This window comes from Venturia canescens, chromosome 8 (genome assembly GCF_019457755.1).
Source record: "Venturia canescens isolate UGA chromosome 8, ASM1945775v1, whole genome shotgun sequence".
NCBI classification, from domain to species: Eukaryota; Metazoa; Arthropoda; class Insecta; order Hymenoptera; family Ichneumonidae; genus Venturia; species Venturia canescens.
In genome coordinates, this window is record NC_057428.1 from 3,779,954 (window position 1) to 3,802,682 (window position 22,729).

General features: G+C 37.9%; 1 protein-coding gene and 2 long non-coding RNA genes across 3 annotated transcripts; 2 read left to right on the forward strand and 1 right to left on the reverse strand.

Moving 5' to 3' along the window:
- Nucleotides 1-9,080: 9,080 nt before the first annotated feature.
- On the forward strand, nt 9,081-10,406 carry LOC122414854 (sentrin-specific protease 1-like). The gene has a single exon (XM_043426455.1). It carries the CDS (start codon nt 9,081-9,083, stop codon nt 10,404-10,406), a length of 1,326 nt encoding a protein of 441 aa, XP_043282390.1.
- A 4,971-nt stretch (nt 10,407-15,377) lies between these two features.
- Nucleotides 15,378-17,967, forward strand: LOC122414504 (uncharacterized). Its single transcript, XR_006261774.1, has 5 exons — nt 15,378-15,533; nt 15,654-16,026; nt 16,473-16,740; nt 16,978-17,398; nt 17,584-17,967. It is a non-coding gene; the product is annotated as an uncharacterized lncRNA (long non-coding RNA).
- On the reverse strand, nt 17,816-19,768 carry LOC122414505 (uncharacterized). Its single transcript, XR_006261775.1, has 3 exons — nt 19,145-19,768; nt 18,067-18,207; nt 17,816-17,973 (listed from the first exon to the last, which is right to left on the reverse strand). It is a non-coding gene; the product is annotated as an uncharacterized lncRNA (long non-coding RNA).
- Between the last annotated feature and the right edge of the window lie 2,961 nt (nt 19,769-22,729).

Here is a 22,729-nt window from a genome sequence, read left to right on the forward strand (position 1 = left end):
TTGATTCTCAAAACAGTTTCTGGTGTTGATATAAGTGTAGTTATACTTTTTCCACCTGGTCTGTCGAGTAATAAATTCTGAAACTTGTTCCAAAAAGTCTTTGGATGTTTTTTTTGCTGATAGTATGAAAAGTTGAATCTTCGGAATGCGGTAGGCAAACACAAATTTTGATAACAATACTTATGAAATAACGTGTATGTTGAGTATTCCTACTCCGCAAACTGCAAATGTGGAATTATTGGTGAAAACATTCATTACGATATGTCTACAGTTGCTCAGTTTTGGATGCGATTGAGTATAATGCCTGCCAACATCATGGAAACCTACAGAATTTCTAAATGTTATGTGCGCTATGTCATTTTAATGTAATATCATGACTTTGAACAACTTTTCACTATAATACTATATAGATTTGGATCATTGAAATACAGCAAATTATAAAATTTATATACTTTGCCATTCATTTTACTTTTTGACTCTCACTGCAACATAAATATGAAGTGAAAAATTCATTAGAAAAGTCTTCAGTTGCTCATTTATGCTTTGAAATTTGATTTGAAATTGCTGTTTTCCAAACTCATTGCGTAGATACATTGAATTGCAGCAGATAGCTGCGAACTTTAAAATTTCTGTGGATAAATATATGTGCTAAGTATCACCTCCTATCTTTAATTATGGTAATATTGAGTATTCTCACTTTGCAAACTACAAATGTGGAATTATTAGTGAAAAGATTCATTACGCTAAGTCTACAGTTGCTCAGTTTTGGATGCGATCAAATATAATGCCTGCTAACATCCATGGGAACATACAGAATTTCTGAATACAATGTTCGCTATGTAATTTCAACGTAACATCATGACTTTTGCCAACTTTTCTCTATAATACTATAGATTTGGATTATTGAAATACAGCAAAAATCTGCGAATTATAAAATTGATATACTGTGTCACTCATTTTACTTTTTAAAACTAACTGTAACATATTGTAGCGAAACACACGCGCGACGGCCCGAGCCCGTCGAAACGAACGAAACTCCGCGATCTTTAGATCGCGGACAAAACATCGCGGCGACCACGCTCGTCGTTGTTGACAGGTGGCGGCCATCTTAGGCCGGTAGGCATGAGCCCGAGCGGGGCTACCGGCGCCGCTCTGAACTTCGCCGCGCTATATTTTATCGAGATTAATTCTTTTTGTATTTTTTTTATTTTAAGTCGCCCGAGCACGTAATTACGATCAAAATTTTCAGAAAAATAACACGAATTGAAGAAAAATGATCACAAGTCAAATTAATAACATAAAAACTGATCACAATGAAAAATGTAAAAAGCGACTACGACGCATGCGCGGGCAGAGCGTTGATGGGCTATAGGACGCGTACGTGACTTTTAGCGATTATAATTTTACGAATCATATTAAAACAAATAAAAATGCCAAATTGAAGAAGAAATTAAGTAATATTTGATCAGATTGAAGTTTTTACTGTTTAACATCGTAATAAGCTGAAAATCGTAAAAAGCGGTAGTCCGCGCATCGTATGTTAGCCCGCTCGACCAACGGGCGAGCGTGAATCATGGCAACGGGCCAATCAGAGTAGGCGTAATAGAAAGGTGCGCAGAACCGAGCGAAAGCGGAGATTCTCGGCGCTCGAGAATTTTATGGTGGGGACACGGGTATAAGAAGCGCTGCGCGACTCATTCGGTAGACAGTTCTCCCTGGCTAAAGAATCAACTCGGACCTCTCTCAGCACATCAGCCTCAGCAATACTACACCTATCCTCAAAATCTTTGGGGTTCCCGTAGCGCGGACTCTCGGATCGACTCGGCGACGTCTCGATCCCATAGCCCGTGGACGGTGAATTGCCTATTTCCTTGGATGCCTGGATTCTCGGAGCGACTCGGCGACGTCTCAATCCCATAATCCAGGGTCCACACCTAACCTCTAAAAAATTTCCGGCTTTCCGTTGCACGGAGTTCTCGGATCGACTCGGTGACGTCTCGATCCCATAACACGTGGACGGAGGGTTACCTCTACCCTGTAAATGCACGGACTCTCGGAGGGATTCGGTGACGTTTCTATCCCATAGCCCGTGGTTTGCATCCTACCTTTTAACGTTTTATTTTTTTCGTATTGTTGAGGAGAATTAAAAATTCATCTTATTATCAAAAATTGAATTCACGTTTGAAAAACATTGTCCGAGGTGGTCCAGGTAGGGAGATCTAGACCCATTTAGAAAAAAATCCAAGACGCGATAGATCGAGTTAAAATTATATCGAGTCAAAACAAAATTGAAAAATTGTAAAAGCGAAGAGATCCTCTTGGATTCATTTATATTATTTTTTTTAGAGAAAACAAGCGTAACAGGACATCGGAAAAACCGCGTCAAACGAATAATAGCTCGAAGCATTGAATCGAGAGGTTTTTAAACTCGAGGCGTGTCGAGAGACTAGAACGAACGCGACCATTAATTTTAAAATTGTTTTATTCCTAATTATCATTTTTGTACAATTAAAATTCGAAAATTGAGAAATTAAAATTATCTCAGACAGAGAATTTGCAACGTTTTCGGGTCTTTCGGGTCTTTTTCTCGCCAGATCCGATTAAACAAAGCAAGACAATATTAAAATCAAAATACAAATTTTATTTTCCGCGAGCCAAAGTGCTAAATCTTCTTTATTTTTGTTAAATATCGATCAAAATTGAATAAAATCGATTATTTTATTATTTTCACAAAATTAACGGTGTCCGCGTTTCCTTCATACCTGCTCCTTATTATTAAGGTTGCTCGAACCGACGCGTGGCGGCGTTCAGGCCAGGTCGGCAAGAGCGTTTCGTTACAACTGGCGCCCGACGTGGGGCAGGTATTGCAGGGGGACGCGGATATTTTACTTTGCTTAAATTACTTTTAAATTTGAATGAAAATTATCGGTTGTACAAAAATGGCGGAAAAGACCGAAAGAAACGAAACAGCGAGAGATTCCGGGTTTCAGAATCCCGAGGACGATGGTGCAGGTGTTCAAAATATCGATTTAACTACCTCGATTCCTCCTCCAGGAGCCGGGGATATTTTTAACGAATCTCGGGGTAATTTTGGATTACAGTTAGAAAAAATTGACGAGAATCCCGGGGATATTAAATTAGAGGAATTTGGCACTCCCAGATCAAATAGGGGAAAAATAGAGTTTAGTGAATTAAATCACGAATTATTAATGAGTTTAATTGAAGCAATGAAAGAAATGAAAACGCAGGTCCAGAGCATGGCCAACGAGATTGCTCGAAATAATCAGGCAAACATTGATTTGAGGGCCGAATTTACTGAAAAATTCAAGACTTTGCAAGCCACAATCGCTAGTGACGTTCACCAAATATACGAACCGATTAAACGACATGTCACGGGCTTGACGAAAATCGTCCAGGACAACGAATCGAAGAGTGCTGTGGTCGAGGTGAGTGTTGCTCAAATGCAACTGAATGTGAACGCGATCAAAAAAAGGGTCGAAAACCTTGAACAGAAGGACAAAATTGAAAGTCCAAACACGGAAAGTACGCGGATTGTCCAGAAACCAAACAAAGAAGTTTCTGACGACGAATCCGATGATGAACCGGAAGAAGAAAGAAGAGAACGGATTCGGACGATGCTGCCGATGGACATGCATCCGAATAAAATCAAAATCAAACCTCCCACATATGATGGATCAGAGAAAAAGAGACCGATGAAATTCATCAAGGAATTTCGGAGGTATTGTGAGGTCACCAATCCGACCGTCACGGAGATGAAATATTTGCTGGGGCAATGCCTGGAGAAAGCGGCCAAGGAATGGTGGGTACTCATCGAGGACCGCGTTGAAGATTTTGATGAAGTAGAGAAGAAATTCGTGGAGCGCTTCTGGAGTATGGATGTGCAGAGAAAAGTAAGAAAGGACCTCGAGTTCGGACACTACTCGGACAAGGACAATAAAATATCCAAAGTGGAGTACACGATCCATATCTTCGGAGCTGCAAAGGATCTCATCCCTCCTCCCAGTGATGAAGATATAATCGCATCACTTTCGCAACACTACACGGACGAAATCCAAGCAACAATAATCAGCCGAGGATTCAAAACTCTCGAACAATTGATTGAATTCCTGGGGAAAATGGATCGGCATGGACCAATCAATTCAAAAAAGGAAAAAGAAGCCACGCAGACATCTCAAAATCAAAATAAAAACGAGCAGAGACCGTTCCGTATGCCCCAAAATAACATTTGGAACAACCAGGGCGGTTACCAAAATAATTTCAACCGCGGAAACACTAATTGGAATCAGAACAATCGGCCAAATAATGGGGGATACAACAATGACAATGGCTGGAACAACCAACAGAACCGAAACTACCAGCAGAATTATAACCAAAGGCCTAACAACGGAAATTACCAACAAAATTACAACCAGCGGCAAAACAACAGATATCCTCAACAAAATCGCTATAACGGAAACTACAATCAACAAAACGGCTACAATCGCCCAAATCAGAATCAAAATTCGAGACCTCAACAAAACAATGGAGGATACAGACCGCCAAATAACTCGAATAATCACCAGCAGAATAATCCTCCAGAACAACCAGAAATTCAAGCAATAGAGGTCCATCAAGAATCACAAGCCTCAACTTCAGCGGCGGGAAACGAATAAACGTTGTACCCGTGCTCGAATATATTAATCAACGAAAAACGAAAAACGAACGAGGTACAACGGCAGAAGATGAGAAGAAAGACAATTCGCAGGATGGTTTATCGGAGGACCTCCAACAAATAAGCGAAGTAAACAAAACAGAGGAGATTAAACTGGCCATCAACACGATTTTTACGGACACAAGAGAATTTTTAATGAAAGAAGAAACAAGTGAAGAAGCCGTGCCGATTATAGAATGTCCAGAAATTTATGCTAAGATAGAGGGTATCACAGTTACTGCGTTAGTAGATTCAGGTTCGAGAGTTACCACAATTTCAGAAGAATTTTATTTAGAGAACAAAGAGATTTTGAAAAATTGTCCACTTTTACCTGTCACGGAAGTGACGGTAAAAGGAGCGATAAAGGGAAAAATGACAAAAGTCAAAAACCAAATTATGGCAAAAATAGAGATTGGAAAAGTAAAAACGTACGTTAAATTTTTAATAATTCCTGGTCTGATTAGAGACGTTTTGCTCGGTATTGATTCCTTGCAACCGCTCAAAAGTTTGATTAATTTGGAGGAGATGTCTTTACGAGTTAAGTATAACGAAGTTGTTGATGTTGTGCCCACAAAAGGGTCATTTGAAAAAGAAAAAGTTGTTGGAGTTTTTGAAGAAGTTGAAATAGTTTTTGAAAAAGGAGAATTTGAGGGTGATGAAGAAAGTGAAGACATTAAAGATAAAGTTAGTGGGAATTTGAATAAAATTGAAGATGTAGAGGACAATGAATTCATGGAGACATTTTACCAGAGTGAAGAAAACATTTCTGAGCCAGAGCAAGAGATGAATTTTAAAATAGAAAATATTGAAGAAAAATTTGAGCCAATACAAAATTTGATTTTTGACGATACAAACAGTGAGGAGATAACTTTTGAGGAAATAGATGAAATTGTAGGACAGACTGAACTCTCTGAAAAGGAAAAAGAAATTCACAAACGAGTAATATGGAATAGGAAGGAAGTTTTTCGTAAAACCACAGGAAGAATTTCGGTTTACGAACATCGGTTAGACATTACGACGGATACGCCGATCGTTGCACACGCTTATGAGGTACCTTTAATGCATAGGGAAAAAGTAGACAGGGAGATAGAAAAATTGTTAGAGTACGGAATAATTCAGAGATCAAATAGTCCGTGGATAAATCCAATAATTCCCGTTATAAAGAAAGACGGTACAGTTAGACTTTGTTTAGACGCGCGAAAATTAAATCAGGTGATGGCTAATGACCACGAATCAGTTCCAAACATGGAGGAAATTTTTAAGAAATGCCACACGGCAAAAGTAATGACCACTCTAGATTTAACAAATAGTTTTTGGCAGATTCCTCTTCATCCAGATTCGATGAAGTACACGGCATTCAGATACAGGGGAAAAGTCTACGAATTCAAAGTAACGCCATTTGGGCTAAAAACAAGTACTGCCGCATTATTGCGAGCTCTTGATATAATACTTCATGGTCTAGGGGATCACGTAATAAATTTTGTTGATGACCTTTTGTGTATTTCCTCGAATTTCGATGAACACATGGCACATTTAGACGAGCTCTTAGAGAGATTACAGCAACATGGGATGACGATAAAATTGAATAAAGCAAAATTTTTCAGGCAGGAAGTAGAATTTTTAGGGCATATTTTGACGACTAAAGGCATAAAGCCACAACCAGAAAAGATACAAGCAATTCATGAGTTTCCGCCACCCAGAAATTTAAAGCAGTTAAGGGGTTTCTTGGGGTTAATTAATTATTACACTAAATTCACAAAGAAACATGCTGAAGAAACAATTCCACTCTTAAAATTACTAAAGAAGGAAACGAAATGGCGTTGGGGGGAAGAAGAAAAAATCGCTTTTCAAAGAATTAAAGATTTATTTGTCGATAACGTTCTTCTAACGCATCCTGATCCAGAAAGGGAATTTATTTTGCAAACGGACGCAAGTAGCTATGCTTTGGGGGGCACCCTGGCCCAAAAAGATAAAAACGGTGATTTGGGGGTAATAATGTTTGCGAGCCGTACGCTCAAGGGTCCTGAACTAGCATACACCACTACGGAAAAAGAATTGCTCGCGATTGTTTGGTCCTTGAAAAAATTTAGAACTTATTTGCTCGGAGCAAAAATTAAAGTAATTACTGATCATCGAGCCATTACTTTCTTAAAAAATTGTCAATTATTAAATGAGAGATTAACGAGATGGATTCTCGCTATCCAAGATTACGATATTGAATTCGAGTTTTGTCCGGGAAATAGAAATGTTGTCGCGGATGTTTTGAGTCGATTAAATCCACCAGATGCTGGGGGGCGGAAAGGAAAAGAATTGGTGATTAGCACAATGTTAGCAATCAAACCGTCGCAGGAATTAGAACAGATGATTCGGCAGGTAGGACTTTGGCAAGAAAGAGAAGATAAGATCAGGGAAATTAGGGAGAGGATACAAAATGAACAAGACGATAAATATCGAATTCAAAATAACATTTTATTGAAAAAAATAAATCCCGATTCCTGGAGAATTGTTTTGCCACGAGAGATCCTCCATCTTCTCGTATCTGAAACACACAAAATGTACGGTCATGTAGGCGCGAAAAAAGTTTGGAAAATAGTAAAAGAAGATTTCACTTACCCGAGATTATACCGCGTAATTAGACAAATTCTTGGTTCGTGCGATTCTTGTCAAAGAAATAAAGTTCCTAACCAGCATTCTTATGCGGCACAGCAAAATATCATTCCGGAGGGACCGGGAGATATTGTGTCGATCGATTTTTTCGGTCCCTTACCAGTTACGAAAGGTGGAATGAAACACATTCTCGTAACAATAGATGCTTTCTCTAAATTTGTAGTTTTGTACCCTCTCAAAGCGGCGACAGCACCGGCAACAATCAATAAAATTTTTAACCATTACATTCCGGAGTTCGGCAAACCAAAAAAATTGCAATTTGATCACGGCACGCAATTCACTTCACGATTATGGTTAGGGAAATTAGCCAGTGAAGGAATTCAGCCAGTTTTCTCGTCTATTCGTCATCCTCAAGGGAACATAGTCGAAAGGGTAAATAGAGAGATCGGTAGATTTTTCCGAACGTTTTTGACTGACAAGCATACTGATTGGTTAAAGTGGGTTCGAGTAATAGAGGATTGTATGAACGAGACTCATCACGAAATAACAGAAATGACGCCAGTCGAGATTCAGAGAAACATACAACCACAAAGAATTTGGAAAAACTGGATTCAGGTAGAAAAAGACGAACAATTCGATGAGGAAGAAGGGATTGAAGCTAAATTAATGCTGGCCAGGGATAGAATAGTGAGAAAAGGCAGGGAAAGAGCTCGAAAATTTGATCAAAAACACAAATTAGTGGAATTTAACGAGGGCGACATAGTATTAGCAAAAGCGTGTAACGTAAGCGATCCAGTTAATAAAAAAATGGCGAAATTCTTTTCAATTTACGAAGGACCATACAGAATTAAAAAGCAGATAGCTGCTGCGACATTTATCCTTGAAAATCCCGAAACAGAAGTAGAAAGAGGGATGTACCATGCCGCGAATCTTAAGAAATACAAAAATTGATCAAATTTGCTGATTCCGAGTAAAATTACCGGGATGTATTTAAATTAACTATGTAACAGATCTTTTCATCTTATTTCCAAACGGTTCCAAAGCAAAAAATTGCCAAATTACAATAAAAATTTCAAAATTCCACGTCAAGCGTCATGCAAAACCGTTACGCACTCTCCATCCGTATTTCTTCTTCGGGACCTTCTAAAAACCAGAAAAACACACAAAAACCCGAAAAAATTTAATAATAATGAAAAGAAAAGAAAGACAAACAATACTAAAGCATTCAGTTAGCAATAATAGCAATAAACAATGATAAAACTCATTTTTATTATAAATTGCAAAGATATTACGAAAAAGGGTAAAAGTTGCATTAGAGAGCCATAATTACTCGATTGTTCAAGTTAATTAACAATAGAATTCATTTAAACAACCGAAGAACAATTTGAGAAGTATGCGATTGCGTCATGCTTTCGGCACGACCGGAAGTTCATGAGAACGAAGCTTTAGGCATTAGTTTCCGAAGTATCCACGATCGGCGAGTGGCGCTGCTAGCAGCCGAACTCACGAGCGTTAACGAGGTCCGGCCGCCATGTTAAGTTGTCATTCTACGAGCGACACTTGACCGAGACGGACCGTGCGGATCAGAGGATAGGAGTTCGAAGGACTTGAGGGTATTTTAGGCGATCTTGAGTGAGAGAACAGGTAAAAATTACAGATTTAGGCGTATTAAGCATGAGGAATGACCAAAAAGTAAGTAGAAAATAGAAGGAACAAACAAAGATAGAAATGAGCGGGAGAAAATTTCTGGACGGGTATAGGCATGAAGATGGACGCAAGTACGCAGACGGATGAAGTGGTGCGCAAGCATTTCAGCCAGCAGACCGACGGAGAAAAGGGGAAGTGGGTGAATGAAGATAAGGAGGTGGAGATAGTGCAGGAGATAAAGGGAAGGAAGGATGAGGATGACATTTCGATCATCGCGGTGTTTCACCCGATATCGTCGATGAAAAAGAGGACGAGAGATGTGAAGACGCAAACCGCATCTTCAACAAAGGAGAAGGGGATGCAGACGGAGTGGATGCTCCATGTGATAGAGATCGAGGAGTCACGAAGGTCAAATCGCGACCTGCTCCTTCGCTTTATTAAGCGCCAATGGAACCTGATTGAGGTAAGGGAGGCAGTTAAGGTGCCGGTCATGCTTTCCCCTATAAGGGAGTTCGAGGAAAAGGCGGAAGAGTGGAAAACATGGGGAGCAGGAGAGTTTAGGTGGGATGACAACACCGAGAAGAATGAAAACAAGAAGAAAAGGACCAATGATGACAGGGAAAAGAAACAAACAAAGAGGATAAAGGAAGAAGCGGAAAGAAAAGACAAGGAGAACATAGAAAACAAAAATGACAACAATAACATTGGTAACAGCAAGCACGAAAGAAAGAGGACTAACGACAAGGAGGAAAGACAAATAAAGGAGATAATAAAGGAGGACAAAGGAAACAACACTAACAATGACGTTAACAATGAAAAGAAGAGAAAAAGAAACGACGATGACGGACAAGCAAATACGAAAAAGATAAGGAGAGAGATTAAACAAGAAGATCTCGACACGTTAAATGGAACGAATTGGTTGAACGATGAGATTGTCAACAATTACATGGATTTAATCAAAGATGACAAAACGTACGTGATGAACTCTTTTTTCTTCCCACGACTTTACCTTAACGGCTACAACGCGATCAAAAGATGGACTAATAAAGTCAATATTTTTAAGTACGAGAGAGTGATTGTCCCAATCAATTTGGGCAATCACTGGTGTCTCGCGGTTATCAATCTTCTTAAAAAAGCTATCGTTTATTACGATAGTTTCGGACGAGACAACCCAAAATATTTGCTTACCCTCCGGGAATATCTGGTAGAGGAGGCAAAGAATAAAGGAGAAGGACCAATTAACGACAAGGAGTGGAGTTTGGCTACGAAGAGGGATATCCCTCGCCAGACGAATGGATACGATTGTGGAGTGTTCGTTTGCCTCTACGCGAAACACGAAATCGCCAACAAGGAGATGAGCTTCTCGCAAGAAGGGATGTCTCAAATGCGCGAGTTAATAAGAAGGGAATTGGAGACTGGAAGCGTCGAAATGTCGACTTGATGGAACAAACGTCATGACATCTATTTATTTAATTTATTACCTGGATTAAAAGGATCCCAAACGCTTTTATTTTTTTTTTATCTCAGTTTTTCTTTTATTATGTTTATTAAAAGGATTTAAAAATGTTATAGAGGATTTCGCCAAAGTCTCTTCTAATGTACAGGATTTCAGAATACCTTTATCTGTTCTGTTTTGCTAAGACGTCACAATCAGCCGAATGCAAATAAAAGACGTCATTTTGCAACATTTTTCAACCAAGTCTCTTGTTTTTTCTTTGAAAACCTGAAAACAAACATCCTATCGTTGTCCTCGGGAAACTCTGCACCTGAAAAACATAAAAAAAAAAAAAAAAAAAAAAATAATACTTACTTTGCCAATGCGATGTTCGGAGAAACTCAGTACCTGCGAAAGAAAATAGAATTAGAAAGCTAAAAACATAAAAAAATACTTACCTTGCTCGAGAATCGATGTCCTGGAAAATCTGCGCCTGAAAAGAAAAATAAAATTAGAATAATATCGAAAAAAATAGAGATACGAAAAATACTTACCGTAGAGAAGCGATGTCCTGGAAATGTTGAACCTGAAAAATAGAAAATAGAATTAAAAAAAAAAAAAACCTAGAATTAATCAGAAAGAAGCGAAAAAATACCTACTTGTGGAGATCCGATGTCCTGAAAAAGAAAAAAAGATTAGAGATAATTGTAAAAATTAGAAACGTTAGAGACTAAGTACTTACCTGAAACACTGAAAAATGTAAATTAAGGATCGGAAAGGGAAATGGAAGTGGGGATGAAAAATAATGGACAAAAGGGTGAAAGTGGACTAAGAAGTGAAGTGGGGGTAATATGGACGAATAAAGGACTGTAGAAGTGAAGTGGTGGTAAAATAGACTGGAAAACTGAAAGAGTGGGGAGTGTGAAAAGAGTGGGGATTGAAGTTGGGTATAAAGGTCGGAGCAGCGAGCTCCGGAGCATCATTAGAGCTCCAGTCAAGCTGCTAGCAACATCAAGAGGTCTACCTGATTATCCAGAACGACTTCGCCAACTCAAGGGAAATTCAACGTCGTGAAGTCGGCTATTTTCATCCTAGGCAACATCGAAAATCTTTTTCATTGTCAGAATGAGGATCCACAACATTCCTGGAGTACCAACGCCTTCTCCGTGGCCTGGTACGTGGGAAGGGACCATGGAGTGCATCATCTTGGATTTCAAAAATCCAACGAACTTCACATTTACAACCAAAACAAAATATTGGGAGCTGTGCGACTTCGAATACGAGCTTGGGGCGCACGTCAACCGAATGGGGCATATGCAAAGGCCAGGTTATCAGATTGGAAATCACTACGCTTTGGAAATCGGCAGTGTAGCCCATCGCGTGGAATTGATGGGATACGAGGACAGTGAAGCCACATTGAGATTCATCGATCGAGGGACAACGCTTATGCATCCAGTTATTGATTTGAGTGCCCTTCCGCATGCGTTCCTTGTGGCTCCACCTTTTTCATCGAGAGGTTACCTATCGGGAGTTAAACCATTTTTGGGAGAACGATGGGAGGAAACTGTGTGCCTCTACTACCAACGGGCCTTGGAAGAGAAGAGAGTCAAAATCAAGATTGTTTCTGAACACCCTACCAAGGAGGCACATGAGGTTCGGTTATTCACACTGCCGCACAACGATAACTTGGGAGATCGACTCGTTCTTGAAGAGTTTGCGAGAGAAGGGACATACGAGTGCTGTTTAAACGATGACATCGGAATGATTTCTCCAGAGGAGATGCAGGACCTGATAGAGGAAGAAAAAGCAGCTGGTAATTGGTATGCCTATCGACGAGAACGTGTCCTCGGCGATCCACCAAATCAGTGAAAAACGTCGAGACCATCGAAAACATCGAAAACATCGAAAAACGTCGAGACCATCGAAAACATCGAAAACATCGAAAAACGTCGAGAACATCGAGAACATCGAGATCATCAAATCCAGCCATTCCCAGGGCCAAGGCGTCAGCTTTTCCTTTCAAAAACTCCATTTCCGATTTCCGAATGTTCAAATTTTTAAGCATTTTAAATTGTTATCTTATTAAACTAAGATTGGAGAACAAAAATCTCTAATTCTTAGATTTTTTTGTTCTGGGGGGCATTTGTAGCGAAACACACGCGCGACGGCCCGAGCCCGTCGAAACGAACGAAACTCCGCGATCTTTAGATCGCGGACAAAACATCGCGGCGACCACGCTCGTCGTTGTTGACAGGTGGCGGCCATCTTAGGCCGGTAGGCATGAGCCCGAGCGGGGCTACCGGCGCCGCTCTGAACTTCGCCGCGCTATATTTTATCGAGATTAATTCTTTTTGTATTTTTTTTATTTTAAGTCGCCCGAGCACGTAATTACGATCAAAATTTTCAGAAAAATAACACGAATTGAAGAAAAATGATCACAAGTCAAATTAATAACATAAAAACTGATCACAATGAAAAATGTAAAAAGCGACTACGACGCATGCGCGGGCAGAGCGTTGATGGGCTATAGGACGCGTACGTGACTTTTAGCGATTATAATTTTACGAATCATATTAAAACAAATAAAAATGCCAAATTGAAGAAGAAATTAAGTAATATTTGATCAGATTGAAGTTTTTACTGTTTAACATCGTAATAAGCTGAAAATCGTAAAAAGCGGTAGTCCGCGCATCGTATGTTAGCCCGCTCGACCAACGGGCGAGCGTGAATCATGGCAACGGGCCAATCAGAGTAGGCGTAATAGAAAGGTGCGCAGAACCGAGCGAAAACGGAGATTCTCGGCGCTCGAGAATTTTATGGTGGGGACACGGGTATAAGAAGCGCTGCGCGACTCATTCGGTAGACAGTTCTCCCTGGCTAAAGAATCAACTCGGACCTCTCTCAGCACATCAGCCTCAGCAATACTACACCTATCCTCAAAATCTTTGGGGTTCCCGTAGCGCGGACTCTCGGATCGACTCGGCGACGTCTCGATCCCATAGCCCGTGGACGGTGAATTGCCTATTTCCTTGGATGCCTGGATTCTCGGAGCGACTCGGCGACGTCTCAATCCCATAATCCAGGGTCCACACCTAACCTCTAAAAAATTTCCGGCTTTCCGTTGCACGGAGTTCTCGGATCGACTCGGTGACGTCTCGATCCCATAACACGTGGACGGAGGGTTACCTCTACCCTGTAAATGCACGGACTCTCGGAGGGATTCGGTGACGTTTCTATCCCATAGCCCGTGGTTTGCATCCTACCTTTTAACGTTTTATTTCTTTCGTATTGTTGAGGAGAATTAAAAATTCATCTTATTATCAAAAATTAAATTCACGTTTGAAAAACATTGTCCGAGGTGGTCCAGGTAGGGAGATCTAGACCCATTTAGAAAAAAATCCAAGAGGCGATAGATCGAGTTAAAATTATATCGAGTCAAAACCAAATTGAAAAATTGTAAAAGCGAAGAGATCCTCTTGGATTCATTTATCAAGAGACTCGGTAGAGTCTCGGGACAAGTACATTGACAGCCCTGTCGTCTGCTGGCCTGAGGCTCTCGCCGAGTATACTTTCTCTGAATAAAACGATTCGCGGTGGTGGGGGTAAAATTGACAAGTTATTTTCTTGAATTACAAACCTCATAAGTCGTCTGAGGCTTTGAAAATTGAACTGGAGACTGATGACGAAATTCTCTTTCGATTGCGCCCAAAACCAGTATGATCGGTGGCGTAATTGCTGAGAAAAAACTTTGCACAGGCTCAAGATTATGCAAAAGTTACTAACACATTTATGGATTTACCTTGTCTGTATAGAAGACCATCAAAGGCCTCTTGATGCCAGCTATAACCCATTTCTATGGATATGGAAGCCTCGTACCCCGGCGACAAAAGTAGCGAGTTGCGATTGGTCACAACACTCGCTGTAACCGATCCAGCGGAATAAAGTTCTTGATTGCCTATGTCTATATATATATATATATAATACCATATGTCAGTTTTGATGGTTATAAAAAAACGGAGTTTCGATGTTCGGCAGTGCGGGATTAATAAAAAAAAACTATTATTATTTATTTAATGGAATACATATATGAAGTTCAGCGAGCATATGCAATTCAGAACCCTTAGTCATAAAAAAATTGCTTAGGACGCAAGGTAAATGCTTATATATAAAAAACCATCTGTTAGTTTTTGATGGTATAAACAAACGGAATTTCGATGTAACGAAGTGCGGGATTAATGAAAAAAACGTTTATCATTTTATGGATCATTTAATGGAATGTATATAAAATTCAGCTAGCATATGCAATTCAGAACCCTTGCCCATAATAAATTGTTTATGACGCAAGGAAAAAGCGTACGATCACGTCGGATGAGACCCGCTCAGAAACGATCTATCTACAGTCCGATGTTCGTTGGCAGGTTTACGATTTTTCGCATCATTCCGACAAGAAATATTTTAAGTGCTATTGCAATACGCTCAAATGGATCTACGGCGATTTTCGGATCCTCAGTGATTTTTGATTGGTATGGAGATTTGGACGACTACAGGACAAGTTCTCGCTGATTCACTACGTATTGAATGAAACTATACAAGGTATGTTATGTAGTATTTAAACAAAAAATTCAACAGCATAAACATCAGTTCCTTACTGAGGGTTGATTATTTATTTAGCGAAGCCAATAATAATAGATCTGAATCATTGTAATGTATTGGACTAATTCATATTTTGTATTTTCACATAGCCTCTGATGAGAAGAGTTTTCTCAAATCCTCCCCTTGATGCTCAGATATTAGGAAGAATATCTGGAAGCTCAGGCAGGAGAAAGTCTGTTCTTAGGTCAAAATCTCGTATACAAGGAAAGTAGTGAATCTGTCAAAGCTACAGTAGCGATGTGTATGGATTTTTCATTGACCGTGGACATGCCTCTAAACGTTTTGGAAGTGACCGCACTGTTCAAATACTTCAGTAAACTTAGACTTCTTATGAAGCTACTGTCAGGATTCATCGTCGAGATCGATATTCCCATTTTGTCTACGGTTACCGCCAGAATAACCTTTCATGAATTTGCATTTGGAAATGACAAATTTGAAACTCTTACAAGTGCTCTTGGGTTACTTTAAAGATTCAATCAGGTAAGACAACATATAAGTGAATGTAATTTACTCCTTAGTTTTCATCAAATTTCAATTAATTTGATTTTACACAGAATATTGTTTCTATAATATTTTCTATATTTTGTATTTGTCGCATAGCCTCCGATGAGAAGAGTTTCCACAAATCCTTCCCTTGATACTCAGATATCAGGAAGTATGTCTGGAAGCTCAGGCAGGAGAAAGTCCATTCTTAGGTCAAAATCTTGTATACAAGGAAAGTAGTGAATCTATCAAAGCGACAGTAGCGATGTATATGGATTTTTCATTGACCGTGGACATGCTTCTAAATGTTTTGGAAGTGACCGCACTGTTCAAACACTTCAGTAAACTTAGACATCTTATGAAGCTACTGCCAGGATTCACCGTCGAGATCGATATTCCTATTTTGTCTACCACCAGAATAACCTTTCAAGAATTTGCATTTGGAAATGACAAATTCGAAACTCTTGGATTACCTTAAAGATTCAATCATGTAAGACAACATATAACTGAATGTAATTTACTCCTTAGTTTTAATTAAACTTCAATTAATCTGATTTTCTCGAAAAATTTTGGATGCGAAATTATTATTATTTTCTATAATGGAATTGAAATGAAAAATTATTCAAATACAAAAAAAAAATAATCATAACTGTTTGTGGGATAGTAAACTATTAGCTTATTTTTATTGAACGTTTGCACACAAGCGCTACTACAACCTTCAATAAATTCAAGGGGAAACGTGTTCTCAACCAAGGTGTTGATTTTTCCGACAGAATTTCAAGAACTATAATTCTGGTTAAGAACTATAATTTTATTTTATGGGAGTTCTAAGCATAATAACAACTTTGCTCTACTCAAATTTTATATTGGACGTTTAAAAATAATAGGAATTATTTTTTCGCTATTGTCATGAAAATTACGTTTATTGAAAAACAGTTTTGGAGACTGGGAGTTGCCAGGTGAGGGAGAGCAAGAAACACCGATTCAAAAATCTGAGACTTTTTGCAGTTTGAGCTGAAAGATCGTTTCGAAGAAATTAATAGACTCAAAGAAAAAGCGAACGATGAGGCAGAACAAAAAAGTATGGCAGAAATTCTGTCCCAGGTCGAGATAATGGGGAAAAAATTGAATTTCCTGAAATTGCAAGAAACCTTAGCAGCAATCTGGTCGCGACTTTCGCTGATCCTCAAGGTGCCAGCTTAAAGTGAGTGAAGATCCATTCAATTATTAAACATTCACTGGAGTTTTCTTTTCCAAAGACAGTTCTAAACGAAAAGTGACTAGAATTATTTGAATAACAAAAAACCATTGAATTTGTAAAGATCATAGCGATTCCCAAATTGCAAATTTATTAATATTCCTTGTAAAACAATCCACAAATAACTTTGGAACATGTTAAAATTCGAGAATTTAAGAACGACCGACTTTTATTTTGTTTTAGACAATTGACGTTGCAGATTCAGCTATTCAAACAAACGGGTTCGACTAAAGTTGGAGAGGAAAAAACGGCATTTACTGAAGTGGATAAAATTCGCAAACGAAGTCTGGAGTATTAAAAACGCATAACTTGGAAAATTGTCTCAAACTATGAAGACCCAGGAAATCGTCGAGGTGGTTCAGCAATTGAGCGCAAAATCGGCTTTACTCAACAGCATTCAGATCATAGCAATGGCGAGTAGCCTCTCGATGCTTCTTCATCGAATGAACAAATTAGCACAGAAAAAATCGGCCGCTCAACAGGACACAGAAAGAGAACGAAAAATTGAGATGTACGAAATCATGAAAAAAAAACGAAGCTTCCTCGATCATTGTACCTCAAACGGTCAATCGCATGTTGGCTCTTAGCTCTTTCCATCAGCAAGGTAAAATTCACCAAAATATTTCTCAGTATTTTGTCATCGAGTTAACATTTCCGCGACACACGAGATTGGTGTGATCCCAATTTTCAAAATGAAGCAAATTTTTCAACTGCAGACTAATTTCAAAGCACTAAAATGTTTTATTTTTTCTTTTCATATGGTCGGAAATACGTTACTGGCACAACTAGAGCTCCTACTACAAACCGACATAACCAATGGACTGGACAGCAACAAAGACTTGCTTAAAGGAATTTAAGAAAGTTTTGCCTCGAATTTGGAATCAATACGCAACAATATAGCATATTTGGATAAGAGAATAAAACAATTGAACAAACGATCATTTGCACTAATACTTTTGAGTTAGAGTAATTTAAGAAACGCATTTTGATTTGTCATTAATAAAACAAAAATTGTCGGCTTATTATTTATGATGCTTTTTTTATGTTGAGGTGTTAATAAATATTGATGAAAACTTAAAATAAATGGTAGTCACGTCGTCGTTTTTTTTTAAATGTTTATTTTTTGTCGCCTAGAAACGGAGTTTCTAGAAGAGCCATTTGTTCTTGCTAGATTTGTACCTGTAATCAGAAAATGATAATTTTTTTTTTAATCGCTCTTAAACATTAAGCGCTTAATAATATTTTAAAGTTAAAGACAAAGTATCAGCTTACTTTTCTTTTAGCTTGACACGGGTCTGGAATTTAATTTTTTTTACTCTTTATCGGAACTCTCAAATCCCTTGAGGCGCCTTTGTCGAGCGGCAAATCAACCGTGTATTTCTTATTTGGCATCAAGTGATTGTAGTTCGAAATCTGAAACGTTACATTTAAATAATCTCATAAATTTATTGAAGCAAGCCATGAAAATTTTACAAGTTCATCAGATAAAATGTAAGTTTTTCGAATCAACGTATAGAAATGTTACTTTGTTATTGAACCAAGTAATCTGATTCATTGCAAATGTATTTGAAATTAATAAAGTATTCTGTTTTGATTTTATTCATGTAACTATATGAATGTGGAAGTACTTTCATCTTTTTAAAAAAATAGAAACAAAATCTTTCTCAATGTTGAAACAATTATTGCAACAGTTTTACTTAAAATCACTCCATAATATTTTCAAAAAAATAAATAATGTTAGTCGATGTACTTAATATGATATTAAAAATATATACAGAAAGTGTTGAAAAATCGAGTACACAAAAGATCTCTTTGATATTCTCTCTCGATGGTTTATTTTACAAATTTCTTTCGGCTATTTCGCTAGGGATATGAGACGTTCTATAAAGTATCAGGACCATAATTTAAAGAATTGAAGAAAAATTCAAAATGTGGGAACTTTTACTAAAAATAATTCAGGACAATGAAAAAAAGAGGAGCACAAAGTTGATTAATCATGAGTTTGACTCCCTTCTTTCAACTTTCAACGAAGTTTAAATTACGAGAAATAATTAAACATTTTTAAATCACTTTCATAACCGATATAAAATTTTTTTTTTCCAACAACTCATAAAAAGAAGAAAGTACTGAAGTCAAGAATTGATCTCTACTCTTATATTTTTTCAGTATCATGGAGTGATTCCTCTTGCCATCGTTCTCTCGTCTACATCATTTGAAAAATTTTGGTCACAGTCGCTGAATCGTTTGGGGCCGAAAACACGATGCGGGACTTGTTCTCTCTCTTTCTCTCTCTCTCTCTCTTGCGTTCTCTCTCTTTCTCTCTCTCTCTTGCGTTCTCTCTCTTACTCACTCTCTTCATATAGTTTTGCCGTATATCAGAAATGTTCATTCTTCTATGTCTCCGTCAGGTCAATAAATGTAGATGGTTTTGAGCTGATCTTTCGCTCAGGAGGACATGTTTCCGTTTCTGGTTTCCTCTCAACCAAATGAGGCCAACGTGCACCGAGGTTCTTACGGAAGCCCTTGGCAAAACCAAGTCTATCCGACTGGAGTTCGTATACAAGAGTATCCTGTAATGACAAAAAATAAATGACGAAATGTCTTTTCTAAAAAAGGAACACTTTCTTATTATTGCTTTCCCTTTCATCCATCTTGACAGTATGATAGAAATGTAATATTACATAGTTCGGCTGTGTTTTGAAATAAAAGTACAGATAGTCTGCTATTAAAAGTTCATGATGCTTAATAAAAGTGCGATTCTAGAATTATGAGTCACTGTACATTTTGGAAAAATGTCGAGCTACGTATGAATGATTTTTTATTTTACTTTCTCCTTCATCTCCAATAGTTTGTTTGATAGAGTAGAACAACACATACCGATTGTACAGTAATTAAAACCTTTGATGAAGAAAAACAATAATGTTTAAATTATTGATTCCCACTCCAATAAGAGATAACATAATAAATCTAAATCCCAGCATTTATAGCAAATGAATATCTATTTTCTATTGATACTTGCAACAAGTACGACGAAATAAAGAGGAAACTATTATGCATAATGAAGTCATTGGAATACGATTTGTGTGATTTTACTTCTTAACTGAGCCAGAATACTATCTGCATGAAATCAAATTAAATGAAAACTAAGGAGTAAATTCCATTCAGTTATATGTTGTCTTACCTCAGTGAATCTTTAAAGTAGTCTAAGGGCACTTGTAAGAGTTTCAATTTTTTGTCACTTCCAAATGCAAATTCTTAAAGTTATTCTGGTGGTGACCATAGACAAAATGGGAATATCGATCTCGACGGTGAATCCTGGCAGTAGGTTCATAACAAGTCTAAGTTTACTGAAGTATTTGAACAGTGCGGTCAATTCCAAAACATTTAGAGGCATGTCCACAGTCAATGAAAAATCCATACACATCGCTACTGTTGCTTTGATAGATTCACTACTTTCCTTGTATACAAGATTTTGACCTAAGAATGGACTTTCTCCTGCCTGAGCTTCCAGATATTCTTCCTGATATGTGAGCATCAAGGGAAGGATTTGTGGAAACTCTATTCATCGGGGGCTATGCGACAAATACAAAATATAGAAAATATTAAATTTGATTGCGAAATTTGATGAAAACTAAGGAGTAAATTACATTCACTTATATGTGATCTTACCTGATTGAATCTTTAAAGTAATCCAAGAGCACTTGTAAAAATTTCGAATTTGTCATTTCCAAATGCAAATTCTTGAAAGGTTATTCTGGCGGTAACCGTAGACAAAATGGGAATATCGATTTCGACGATGAATCCTGGCAGTAGCTTCATAAGATGTCTAAGTTTACTGAAGTGTTTGAACAGTGCGGTCACTTCCAAAACATTTAGAAGCATGTCCACGGTCAATGAAAAATCCATATACATCGCTACTGTCGCTTTGATAGATTCACTACTTTCCTTGTATACAAGATTTTGACCTAAGAATGGACTTTCTCCTGCCTGAGCTTCCAGATATTCTTCCTGATATGTGAGCATCAAGGGAAGGATTTGTGGAAACTCTATCCATCGGGGGCTATGCGACAAATACAAAATATAGAAAATATTATAGATAGAAACAATATTCTGTTTAAAATCAAATTTATTGAAATTTGATGAAAACTAAGGAGTAAATTACATTCACTTATATGTTGTCTTACCTGATTGAATCTTTAAAGTAACCCAAGAGCACTTGTAAGATTTTCAAATTTGTCATTTCCAAATGCAAATTCTTGAAAGGTTATTCTGGCGGTAACCGTAGACAAAATGGGAATATCGATCTCGACGATGAATCCTGACAGTAGCTTCATAAGAAGTCTAAGTTTACTGAAGTATTTGAACAGTGCGGTCACTTCCAAAACATTTAGAGGCATGTCCTCGGTCAATGAAGAATCCATACACATCGCTACTGTTGCTTTGATAGATTCACTACTTTCCTTGTATCAAGAGACTCGGTAGAGTCTCGGGACAAGTACATTGACATTGACAGCCCTGTCGTCTGCTGGCCCGAGGCTCGCCGATCAAGAGACTCGGTAGAGTCTCGGGACAAGTACATTGACATTGACAGCCCTGTCGTCTGCTGGCCCGAGGCTCGCCGAGTATACTTTCTCTGAATAAAACGATTCGCGGTGGTGGGGGTAAAACTGGCATGTAATTTTCTAAAATTGCAGAGCTCAGGAGATTTTTTATAAATCAAAAATTGGTTTGGAGACTAATTTTCAAAATCCCTTTCGAATGAGCACGAAACCAACACGATCAGTAGCGTGAATGCTGAGAAAAAACTTTGCACAGGCTCAAGATTATGCAAAAGTTACTAACACATTTATGGATTTGCCGTGTCTGTACAGAACACCATCAAAGGCCTCTTGATGCCAGCTATAACCCATTTCTATGGAAGCTCGAGTCCCGGGATCCCGGCTACAGAAATAATGAGTTGTGATTGGTCAGGATACTCGCTGTACCGTTCCAGCGGAATAAAGTTTATGAATATATACCTATATATACAATCCCATCAGTCAGCTGTCAGCTTTTGATGTTATAATAATCGGATTTCCGACATTACGAAGTGCGGGGTGAAAAAAAAATATTTTTCATCTAATCAAGTGTTCAATATGTATTTATTTTATTCAAAATAGTGGTATGTGGTGTCATACATGCAGTGTATATTACGAAAACCAGATATATAGTGACTTTGGCGTGATATATTGTTCAACCATCTGTCAGTTTTTGATGGCATGATCAAATTAATAGCAACAGCGATCTAAATGATAAAATTTCGGAGAAACAGTGCGAGCTGTATGAATTCGATTCAAAATTCTTATATGACTATAAAAAAAAATGTTATGTAAGTTTTGTGAAAACCATGGGGTTAGTTTACCCTCATCGCAATCGGTTCGCGAGTATTTGTTATATAGGACATATATTAGTATTGGGAAATTTCTCCTTGTACAAATTCTTTGATTTTACGTTTATTCATGACATAATTTTGTTGCAATCGTGGTTCTGGTTCATTACAAATTTTCAACAGGAGTTATGTGAGAAAAAAAAACTTTCGCTCATTATAACCTCTCAAATGTTCTTTCCAAACATAAATTTTATGTTGTGTTATTACATTATAGAAAAAATATGCGTGGTTGTATGTAAATGAATGCAAATAAATTTTGAAAAACTTTGGTCAAGTAAAAGTGTCTAATTCAATGTATTGTTGTCATATTTTCTTTCATTTCGTTTGGCTGTGTTCACCGGGCCCTTTTTCCCACCTCCTTAGCTTACAGTATATCCATACCAATTTCTATTCATTCTCTAGACAATTCGAGTGACTTCCGTATCTATTTCCTCATATTGATTTCAATAAATTGGAAAATTCATAACAAAAAGTTTTCATGATTCCTTGTTTATACACCCGAGTTTT